Source organism: Somniosus microcephalus, chromosome 4, assembly GCF_052327205.1.
Source record: "Somniosus microcephalus isolate GS21.2 chromosome 4, FLI_Smic_1.0, whole genome shotgun sequence".
In the NCBI taxonomy this organism is placed as follows: Eukaryota; Metazoa; Chordata; class Chondrichthyes; order Squaliformes; family Somniosidae; genus Somniosus; species Somniosus microcephalus.
Window position 1 is genome coordinate 14,418,467 of NC_140990.1, and position 12,049 is coordinate 14,430,515.

The following is a 12,049-nucleotide window of genomic DNA, read 5'->3' on the forward strand; positions in this document are numbered from 1 at the left end:
GCAAGACTCTCTCTATTAAAGAGATCCCTGATGGTGAGACTCTCACTATTAAAGAGATCCCTAATGGTGAGACTCTCTCTATTAAAGAGATCCCTAATGACGAGACTCTCTCTATTAAAGAGATCCCTGATGGTGAGACTCTCTCTATTAAAGAGATCCCTGATGGCGAGACTCTCTCTATTAAAGAGATCCCTAATGGTGAGACTCTCTCTATTAAAGAGATCCCTGATGGCGAGACTCTCTCTATTAAAGAGATCCCTGATGGTGAGACTCTCTCTATTAAAGAGATCCCTGATGGCGAGACTCTCTCTATTAAAGAGATCCCTAATGACGAGACTCTCTCTATTAAAGAGATCCCTGATGGTGAGACTCTCACTATTAAAGAGATCCCTAATGATGAGACTCTTTCTATTGAAGAGAACCCTGATGGTGAGACTCTCTCTATTAAAGAGATCCCTGATGGCGAGACTCTCTCTATTAAAGAGATCCCTAATGGCGAGACTCTCTCTATTAAAGAGATCCCTAATGACAAGACTCTCTCTATTAAAGAGATCCCTAATGACAAGACTCTCTCTATTAAAGAGATCCCTAATGACAAGACTCTCTCTATTAAAGAGATCCCTGATGGTGAGACTCTCTCTATTAAAGAGATCCCTAATGGCAAGACTCTCTCTATTAAAGAGATCCCTAATGACGAGACTCTCTCTATTAAAGAGATCCCTGATGGTGAGACTCTCTCTATTAAAGAGATCCCTGATGGCGAGACTCTCTCTATTAAAGAGATCCCTGATGGCGAGACTCTCTCTATTAAAGAGATCCCTGATGGTGAGACTGTCTCTATTACAGAGATCCCTAATGACAAGACTCTCTCTATTAAAGAGATCCCTGATGGCGAGACTCTCTCTATTAAAGAGATCCCTGATGACGAGACTCTCTCTATTAAAGAGATCCCTAATGGTGAGACTCTCTCTATTAAAGAGATCCCTAATGGCGAGACTCTCTCTATTAAAGAGATCCCTGATGGTGAGACTCTCTCTATTAAAGAGATCCCTAATGACGAGACTCTCTCTATTAAAGAGATCCCTAATGGCGAGACTCTCTCTATTAAAGAGATCCCTAATGACGAGACTCTCTCTATTAAAGAGATCCCTAATGGCGAGACTCTCTCTATTAAAGAGATCCCTGATGACGAGACTCTCTCTATTAAAGAGATCCCTAATGGTGAGACTCTCTCTATTAAAGAGATCCCTAATGGCGAGACTCTCTCTATTAAAGAGATCCCTGATGACGAGACTCTCTCTATTAAAGAGATCCCTGATGGTGAGACTCTCTCTATTAAAGAGATCCCTAATGGCGAGACTCTCTCTATTAAAGAGATCCCTAATGGTGAGACTCTCTCTATTAAAGAGATCCCTGATGGCGAGACTCTCTCTATTAAAGAGATCCCTAATGGTGAGACTCTCTCTATTAAAGAGATCCCTGATGGTGAGACTCTCTCTATTAAAGAGATCCCTGATGGCGAGACTCTCTCTATTAAAGAGATCCCTGATGGTGAGACTCTCTCTATTAAAGAGATCCCTGATGACGAGACTCTCTCTATTAAAGAGATCCCTAATGACGAGACTCTCTCTATTAAAGAGATCCCTGAAGGCGAGACTCTCCCTATTAAAGAGATCCCTGATGGTGAGACTCTCTCTATTAAAGAGATCCCTGATGGTGAGACTCTCTCTATTAAAGAGATCCCTGATGGTGAGACTCTCTCTATTAAAGAGATCCCTGATGGCGAGACTCTCCCTATTAAAGAGATCCCTGATGGTGAGACTCTCTCTATTAAAGAGATCCCTGATGGCGAGACTCTCTCTATTAAAGTGATCCCTGATGGTGAGACTCTCACTATTAAAGAGATCCCTAATGGTGAGACTCTCTCTATTAAAGAGATCCCTAATGACGAGACTCTCTCTATTAAAGAGATCCCTGATGGTGAGACTCTCTCTATTAAAGAGATCCCTGATGGCGAGACTCTCTCTATTAAAGTGATCCCTGATGGTGAGACTCTCACTATTAAAGAGATCCCTAATGGTGAGACTCTCTCTATTAAAGAGATCCCTAATGACGAGACTCTCTCTATTAAAGAGATCCCTGATGGTGAGACTCTCTCTATTAAAGAGATCCCTGATGGCGAGACTCTCTCTATTAAAGAGATCCCTGATGGCGAGACTCTCTCTATTAAAGAGATCCCTGATGGCGAGACTCTCTTTATTAAAGAGATCCCTAATGGCGAGACTCTCTCTATTAAAGAGATCCCTAATGGCGAGACTCTCTCTATTAAAGAGATCCCTGATGGCGAGACTCTCTCTATTAAAGAGATCCCTGATGGCGAGACTCTCTCTATTAAAGAGATCCCTAATGACGAGACTCTCTCTATTAAAGAGATCCCTGATGGTGAGACTCTCACTATTAAAGAGATCCCTAATGATGAGACTCTTTCTATTAAAGAGAACCCTGATGGTGAGACTCTCTCTATTAAAGAGATCCCTGATGGCGAGACTCTCTCTATTAAAGAGATCCCTAATGGCGAGACTCTCTCTATTAAAGAGATCCCTAATGACAAGACTCTCTCGATTAAAGAGATCCCTAATGACAAGACTCTCTCTGTTAAAGAGATCCCTAATGACAAGACTCTCTCTATTAAAGAGATCCCTGATGGTGAGACTCTCTCTATTAAAGAGATCCCTAATGGCAAGACTCTCTATTAAAGAGATCCCTGATGGCGAGACTCTCTCTATTAAAGAGATCCCTGATGACGAGACTCTCTCTATTAAAGAGATCCCTAATGACGAGACTCTCTCTATTAAAGAGATCCCTAATGGCGAGACTCTCTCTATTAAAGAGATCCCTGATGATGAGACTCTCTCTATTAAAGAGATCCCTAATGACGAGACTCTCTCTATTAAAGAGATCCCTGATGGTGAGACTCTCTCTATTAAAGAGATCCCTGATGGCGAGACTCTCTCTATTAAAGAGATCCCTGATGGTGAGACTCTCTCTATTAAAGAGATCCCTAATGGTGAGACTCTCTCTATTAAAGAGATCCCTGATGGCGAGACTCTCTCTATTAAAGGGATCCCTAATGGCGAGACTCTCACTATTAAAGAGATCCCTGATGACGAGACTCTCCCTATTAAAGAGATCCCTGATGGCGAGACTCTCTCTATTAAAGAGATCCCTAATGGCAAGACTCTCCCTATTAAAGAGATCCCTAATGGTGAGACTCTCTCTATTAAAGAGATCCCTAATGGCGAGACTCTCTCTATTAAAGAGATCCCTAATGGCGAGACTCTCTCTATTAAAGAGATCCCTGATGGCGAGACTCTCTCTATTAAAGAGATCCCTGATGGCGAGACTCTCTCTATTAAAGAGATCCCTAATGGCGAGACTCTCTCTATTAAAGAGATCCCTGATGGTGAGACTCTCTCTATTAAAGAGATCCCTAATGGCGAGACTCTCTCTATTAAAGAGATCCCTGATGGTGAGACTCTCTCTATTAAAGAGATCCCTGATGGTGAGACTCCCTCTATTAAAGAGATCCCTGATGGTGAGACTCTCTCTATTAAAGAGATCCCTGATGGCGAGACTCTCTCTATTAAAGAGATCCCTGATGGCGAGACTCTCTCTATTAAAGAGATCCCTGATGGCGAGACTCTCTCTATTAAAGAGATCCCTGATGGCGAGACTCTCTCTATTAAAGAGATCCCTGATGGCGAGACTCTCTCTATTAAAGAGATCCCTGATGGCGAGACTCTCTCTATTAAAGAGATCCCTGATGGCGAGACTCTCTCTATTAAAGAGATCCCTAATGACGAGACTCTCTCTATTAAAGAGATCCCTAATGGTGAGACTCTCCCTATTAAAGAGATCCCTAATGGTGAGACTCTCCCTATTAAAGAGATCCCTAATGGTGAGACTCTCTCTATTAAAGAGATCCCTAATGGTGAGACTCTCTCTATTAAAGAGATCCCTGATGGCGAGACTCTCTCTATTAAAGAGAACCCTAATGACGAGACTCTCTCTATTAAAGAGATCCCTAATGACGAGACTCTCTCTATTAAAGAGATCCCTGATGGCGAGACTCTCACTATTACAGAGATCCCGAATAGTGAGAATCTCTCTATTAATGGGATACTGATCTGAGGTCTCTGTGGGATCTGTGTTTACAAATCATTGTCGCTCGTGATGCCGTTTCTCGAATTGTCCCCCAGGTTTCGGAGGATGATGTCCTGGATGTTCTGGAGACGGTTCTCCAATCTCACATGTCGCTGCCTGCCACCCGGGCCTACGCAATCACCGCGCTGATGAAACTAAGCACCCGAATCAACGATAATGTCGAGTGAGTGACCGCAAGCTCGCAGGGAATGGCCGGGGGCTCCTGTTAGTGCTGGGGGAGCGGGTAATTGGACTTCCAGTGTTCCAAGGCATATCCAGCATGGGTTAGATACAGAGTAAAGCTTCCTTTACACTGTCCCATCAAACACTCCCAGGGCAGGTACAGCATGGGTTAGATACAGAGTAAAGCTCCCTTTACACTGTCCCATCAATCACTCCCAGGGCAGGTACAGCATGGGTTAGATACAGAGTAAAGCTCCCTCTACACTGTCCCATCAAACACTCCCAGGGCACGTACAGCACGGGTAACATACAGAGTAAAGCACCCTCTACACTGTCCCATCAAACACTCCCAGGGCAGGTACAGCACGGGTTAGATACAGAGTAAAGCTCCCTCTACACTGTCCCATCAAACATTCCCAGGGCAGGTACAGCACGGGTTAGATACAGAGTAAAGCTCCCTCTACACTGTCCCATCAAACACTCCCAGGGCAGGTACAGCACGGGTTAGATACAGGGTAAAGCTCCCTCAACACTGTCCCATCAAACACTCCCAGGGCAGGTACAGCACGAGTTAGACACAGAGTAAAGCTCCCTCTACAGTGACCTCATCAAACACTCCCAGGACGGATACAGCATGGGTTAGATACAGAGTAAAGCTCCCTCTACACTGTCCCCATCAAACACGCCCAGGGCAGGGACAGCATGGGGTTTGATACAGAGTAAAGCTCCCTCTACACTGTCCCATCACACATTCCCAGGTAGGTACAGCACAGATTAGATACAGAGTAAAGCTCCCTCTACACTGTCCCATCAGACATTCCCAGGGCAGGTACAGCACGGGTTAGATACAGAGTAAAGTTCCCTGAACACTGCCCCATCAACCACTCCCAGGGCAGGTACAGCACGGGTTAGATACAGAGTAATGCTCCCTCTACACTGTCCCATCAAACACTCCCAGAGCAGGTACAGCACGGGTTAGATACAGAGTAAAGCTCCCTCTACACTGATCCATCAAACACTCCCAGGGCAGGTACAGCACGGGTTAGATACAGAGTAAAGCTTGTAGTGTCCGAGTATCAATAATACACGGACTGCAGGAGAACAATAAAACAGGTATTTACTGAACAGAGGGTAACTTAAGACTGAAGTACAGAAGCCTGCTATGGCTATACAGGGGTGGTCACTGCCGGTACTGCAGTATAGAATCAGTTCTTCTCTTAAAGGTACATACACAACAATTCCTCCCCTTTTAGATAAATAGTACATAACATTCATTTAACAACAAAATAATAACTAATTACAATTACAATTTTCCTTGTACTATATACATCAACTGAATTAATCATTTATAAGTTCAGTCTTTGAGGAGGCTTCCTGATCCTGACTGGATAGCGCCTTTCTCGAGTATCCTGTTCTTGCGGCGGAGTTGATTCTGGCTCATTGTCATTGGTTGGTTCGTCAGCTTCCAATACCACTGCTTCTGAGGTAGACGCAATCTGTACTTCGGGTTGATTACCAGGTGCACCTGCTCGTGGTATGGGTTTGGCTTGTTCCTGTGACTCTAGAATCTGGTCAGCATGGCGTCTCATGATGCTCTCTCCAACGTCCACTGTGTACATTAGTGGTCCCTGCTGTGTGCATATCGTTCCTGGCTGCCATTTTTCTGTTCGGTAGTCACGGGCCAAGACTGGTTGCCCTATCTTGAAGCTCCTGGTTGGCTTCTCATTTATGTGCTGGAATTGCTTATCCTCAACATCTCGTCTTATGTTTGGTTTGAGCAAATCCAGGCGACATCTTAGCCTTCGGTTGAAGAACATTATGGCTGGAGCTTGGTTGGTGACTGCATGTGTCGCATTCCGGTAAACAAACAAGAAATTATCCACCTTGTGTTGTCATGGTATGTCGTCGTTATACATCGCCTTTATTGCCTTTTTAAAGGTCTGAACAAACCTCTCAGCCAATCCATTTGTGGCTGGATGATATGGGGCAGATGTGTAATGTTTCACCCCATTATTCCTTAGAAACCCCCGGAAATCCTCGGACACAAACTGTGGCCCATTGTCGGAGCAAATCTGTTCTGGCAAGCCATTCCTGGTGAAGATGGTCCGTAGGACTGCAATAGTTTTCTCCGTGGTGGTGGAGGACATTTTGATGACCTCTGGCCATTTCGAATGGGCGTCCACGGCGATTAGGAACATGGAGTCCATAAATGGACCAGCAAAATCAATGTGTACCCGTTGCCATGGAGATGAGGGCCACTCCCATGGATGTAGCTGGGCCTGTGGTGGAGCGTTTTGGACCTTCTGGCATCCTGTGCATCTCTTGGTCATATCCTCGATTTCTTTATCGATTCCCGGCCACCACACAAACGCCCTGGCTAGGCTCTTCATTTTCACCCCTCCCAGATGACCCTCATGAAGCTCATTGAGCACTCTATCTCTCAACTTGGGTGGAATTACCACTCGGGATCCACACATCATGGTCCCCCGGCACACTGACAGCTGTTCTCTCCTTGGCGAGAATGCTGGCAACAATGAGTCGCCATGTGCTGGCCATCCCTTCACCGTCAAATCATAGACCCGAGAGAGTGTCGGGTCATTTCGGGTTTCCTTCTCTATACTTGAGTTTGTAACAGGTAGACATTCGACTATGGTCGCATGGAATATCTCAACAGGGTCCACTGCAGGTGCTTCCTCTACCGTAGGCAACGGTAGGCGCGACAGCCCATCAGCATTTCCATGCTGTTTCGTACCCTTGTACTCTATGTCGTACTGATGTGCCCCTAGAAAAAGTGACCATCTTTGCAGCTGTTGCGCCGTCATCACCGGAACGCCCTTCTTTGGGTTAAAAATGGAGACCAGGGGCTGATGATCAGTCAGTAGGGTGAATTTCTGCCCGTGCAGATAGTGATTGAACTTCTTCACCCCCCACACCAGGCTGAGGGCCTCCCTGTCAATCTGGGCGCAGTTACGCTCGGCTGAGGTTAACGGGCGCGACGCAAAGGCTATTGGCCTCTCTGAACCGTCAAGGAATTTGTGTGACAGCACCGCTCCGATGCCGTAGGGAGACGCATCACATGCTAACCGAATCGGTAGTGTTGGATTGTAGTGGGCCAATACTTCTTTTGAAGTGATTAGGCATTTACATTTCTGAAAGGCACGCTTACACTCATCACTCCATTTCCATGTTACTCCAGTTTGCAGTAGGGCGTTCAGTGGGTGCAGAATTGTAGATAAATTCGGCAAGAACTTATGGTAGTGGTTCACCAACCCGAGGAACGACCTCAGTTGCGACACATTTTCCGGTGCTGGAGCCTTGACTACAGCCTCAATCTTGTCCGGCGACTTATGCAACCCTTCCTCATCAATCATGTGGCCACAATACAAGATTTGTCTCCTGAAGAACTCGCATTTGGGGCGGTTGGCTCGTAGCCCATGTTCCTGTAATCTAGTGAGCACCTGCTCCAGGTTGGCAAGGTGTTCACTGTCATTTTCGCCCATAACCAGGATGTCGTCCAAATAACACTGGGTCCCCGGGATCCCTTGCAGGACTTGTTCCATCGCCCTCTGCCAAATAGCCGGGGCTGATGCTACCCCGAATACCAGTCGATTGTACTGGTAAAGGCCTTTGTGAGTGTTTATCGTGAGGTATTTCCTAGATGCTTCTTCCACCTCCATTTGTAGATACGCTTGGGCCAGATCAATCTTTGTAAAGCGTTTCCCTCCAGATAGTGAGGCGAAAATATCTTCTATCCGTGGAAGTGGATATTGTACTGTGTGCAGGACTGGGTTCACAGTTACCTTGAAGTCCCCACAGATGCGAACCATCTTCGGCTCCCCAGGCGTGCTGCTCAATGCTTTCTTCATTACAGGAACGATGGGTGTGGCCCACTCGCTCCAGTCCACCTTGGACAGCACACCCGAACGCTCCAGACTCTCCAGCTCTGCTTCAACGGCTGGGCGGATCGCGTCTGGCCTTAAAAAATTTTGGGTTTGCGTTATCTTCGATTTTTATCGTTGCCATTACTCCTTTTAGCGTCCCAAGTCCTTGTTGGAACACCTCTTTCGCGTCAGTTAGAATTTTTGACAGTCGTCCAGGTGTGACGTCATCATCCTTTTTGTCAGTCACAGTTAGCGCCTGAATGGAATGCCAATCCAATTGTATTTTTCGGATCCATTCACTTCCCAATAATGGTGGTCCTCCATCTTGTAGTATATATAGATACAGTTTCTGTGTTTCCTTGCCGTTGCATTTAACTGGCACCCTTATTTTTCCTCTGGGGTAGACTTTTTGCCCCGTGTATGTCTTCAATACAATGGACGTGTCCTTCAAGGGTATGTGTGAGAATAGCCGCTCATAGTCTCGTCGATTCATGACAGTTAGGGCTGATCCTGTGTCCAATTCCATCTTTACTGGGGACCCTGCTATCATGAGGGTGACCCAAATGGTTCGGTGATCCTCCTTTGCGATCACGTTGTGTAGCTTTAGACAACTTAGTCTCCTGCTCCCGGAGCCATTATCACTCTCCTGATCTTCCGAACTACTGTCTGTCAATTTCTTTACTTTCTTGTACTTTTCCTTAGTAGTTCTTGTAGTGTTGGTTTTCTTTCCCGACCTGCAGACTCTTGCTATGTGTCCCATTTTCCCACATTGCCTGCATACTTTGTCCTTAAACCAGCAGTCTTTCTGATCATGGGTTGTTCTGCCACAGCGATTGCACTTTTCTGCTCCATACGCCATTTCATTAGCGCTGTATTCTTGTGGTTTCTGTTGTATTTCCGCAGCTCCCCGTGCTGCTGCTTCGTAGGATACTGCCACGCTGAAAGCCTGTTCTAGCGTCAGGTCCTTTTCCGAAAGTAGTCGTTTCTGGGTTCCTTCACCCGCAGACAAACTTATCCCGTAAGGTGTCTGCCAGTCCTGCTCAGAACTGGCAGTGCTTCGATAACTTGCGTAGTTCCATAAGATAGTCAGCATTGCTCTCATCTTTGTGCTGGTTTCTTTTATGGAACTTGACTCTTTCTGCTATCAGCAGTGGTGTAGGGTTTAGATGTTCCTGTAAGATATTGACAATCTCTTCAAAACTTTTCTCCATTGGTTTAGCTGGGGTAATTAAATTCCGCAATAGGCCGTACGTTCTCGCGCCCATCAAATTTAATAATACCGACGCCTTCTTTCCATCGGCCACCTCATTTGCCTTGCAGTACACTTCAATTCTTTCCACATACATGGTCCAGTCTTCTACCTCGTTGTCGAAAGCAGTGATACTGCCACTTTTCGGCATCTTGGGTGATTTAAAATGGCGCCTCCCGCGCTTTTTCTTCTTCCCCAATGGATTAAAATGGCGCCTCCCGCGCTTTTCCTTCTTCCCCAATGGAATAAAATGGCGGCTCCCGCGCTTTTCCTTCTTCCCCTTGCTGCCACGCTGCTCCTAGCGTTCTACAGGGTAATGGCGGCGACCCGCAGCTTCGGCGCGTCTCACTTTTCCTTCCCCTCGTTTATTTTCGCTACGCTGCCCGGTTCTTGAGCACCGACCGCGCCCTGTGCGCTCCACCCTCTCTCTCTCTCTTTCCCTCCCGACGACGCTGCACGGCCCCTTTGCAGAGCCGCTCGATCGAGCTCGAGCCCGCCGCAGTCCGGAAGGGTCAGCGCACTACCTGCTACCAGCACGATTTGCTGGGACACCTTGACTGGGGAGCCAAGCCCAGCTCTCCACAGCCTCTCCTGCAACTCTCCGAACTCCGATGGATCCTTGGGCGGTTGCCTGCGGTCGACGCCCGTTGCTCTGACTTCGACCTCCAAGAAGCTTCTTCTCAGGGAAAGATCCCCGTGAGGTGATGCAGTACTGCAGGTGAGTTCGAACCTGTTCGTCGCCAGTGTAGTGTCCGAGTATCAATAATACACGGACTGCAGGAGAACAATAATAACAGGTATTTACTGAACAGAGGGTAACTTAAGACTGAAGTACAGAAGCCTGCTATGGCTTTATATACAGGGGTGGTCACTGCCGGTACTGCAGTATAGAATCAGTTCTTCTCTTAAAGGTACATACACAACAAAGCTCCCTCTACACTGTCCCAACAAACGCTCCCAGAGCAGGTACAGCACGGGTTAGATACAGAGTAAAGCTCCCTCTACACTGTCCCATCAAACACTCCCGGGGCAGGTACAGCACGGGTTAGATACAGAGTAAAGCTCCTTCTACACTGTCCCATCAAACACTCCCAGGGCAGGTACAGCACGGGTTAGATACAGAGTAAAGCTCCCTCTACACTGTCCCATCAAACACTCCCAGGGCAGGTACAGCACGGGTTAGATACAGAGTAAAGCTCCCTCTACACTGTCCCATCAAACACGCCCAGGGCAGGTACAGCATGGTCTAGGAAAAGTCGGGGGGGTGGGTGCGGGGAGGAAGTTCGGTGGACGGGGGGATCGAGCGGGTGATGGGGAGGAGGATTGAGGCGTGTTTTGCGAAGGGGGTTAGAAGGTGCAATCGGGAGACCCCTTTAAGAACCGTCGGATAGGCCGCACGTAGGCCTGACTTTCTGGGCCGGCTGCCTTCAGGGCAGTAGGAGGCCTCGAGCAGGCTTCAGCCCGCACTTTATTTGCAGCAGCATGGGGGCCCTGGACGACTCTTTCTAAGGTCGATGCCAACATGGCCAGAGTGCCCGGTCACCAATTGTCGCGCGCTCACCGGCCGCCATGTCGGATGTTATGGCGCCTGATTTACGCCTGTAAAACGTTGGTGGTTCGGGGTGGGGGGGGGGGTGGGGGCAGGGGCGGGCTTGTCCATTTTCTGGGCCCACGCCTCTTTCCCTAATGAACCGTTTTCCCCTTCTCCTCTCAGTCGGATTCGTAAGGTGGTTTCGATCTACGGGAGCTGTCTTGACGTGGAACTCCAGCAGCGGGCCGTGGAGTACAACGCCCTCTTCAAGAAATACGATCACATGAGGTGAGGGGCTCACTGGCCGGGAGCTGTCTCCAGGAGAGGGGTGAGGGGTCACAGACCTGGCTCTGTTGCTAGGCCCCAGGCCCTGTCTCTCTCTCTCACTCTCTCTGGGCTGGATGTTATGAAGCTCGGCGGGTCTCGACCCCGCTGTCGGCTCCATTCCGCTCTGTAAAGTGAATTTCCCCTGATAGGGCTTGTTAAGCCCCGCCCAGCACATTTCACGGGCCAATTTGGTGTTTTTTGAGGATGTAACTGGTGGAATAGATGTGGGAGAACCAGTGGATGTGGTATATTTGGATTTTCAGAAGGCCTTTGATAAAGTCCCACATAAGAGTTTAGAAGAATGAGAGGGGATCTCATTGAAATGTATAAAACTCTGACAGGGCTGGACAGACTGGATGCAGGGAGGATGTTTCCCCTGCCTGGGGGGTCTCGAACAAGGGGTCACAGTCTCAGGATACGGGATAGGACATTTAGGACTGAGATGAGGAGAAATTTCTTCACTCAGAGGGTGGTGAACCTGTGGAATTCTCTACCACAGAAGGCTGTGGAGGCCAAGTCACTGAATATATTTAAGAAGGAGATAGATAGATTTCTAGACACAAAAGGCATCAAGGGGTATGGGGAGAGAACGGGAATATGGTATTGAGATAGAGGATCAGCCATGATCATATTGAATGGCGGAGCAGGCTCGAAGGGCCGAATGGCCGACTCCTG

General features: G+C 47.6%; 1 protein-coding gene across 3 annotated transcripts in view; it reads left to right on the forward strand.

Moving 5' to 3' along the window:
* The window catches only part of LOC147118328 (AP-1 complex subunit gamma-1-like), a 181,260-nt gene that overhangs the window by 135,226 nt on the left and 33,985 nt on the right, over positions 1–12,049 (forward strand). For all 3 annotated transcript variants that reach the window (XM_085984393.1, XM_085984394.1, XM_085984395.1), the window contains 2 exons: positions 4,260–4,387; positions 11,231–11,335. In XM_085984393.1, coding sequence (XP_085840519.1) covers positions 4,260–4,387; positions 11,231–11,335 — 233 coding nt within the window. The remainder of the gene's footprint in view (positions 1–4,259; positions 4,388–11,230; positions 11,336–12,049) is intronic.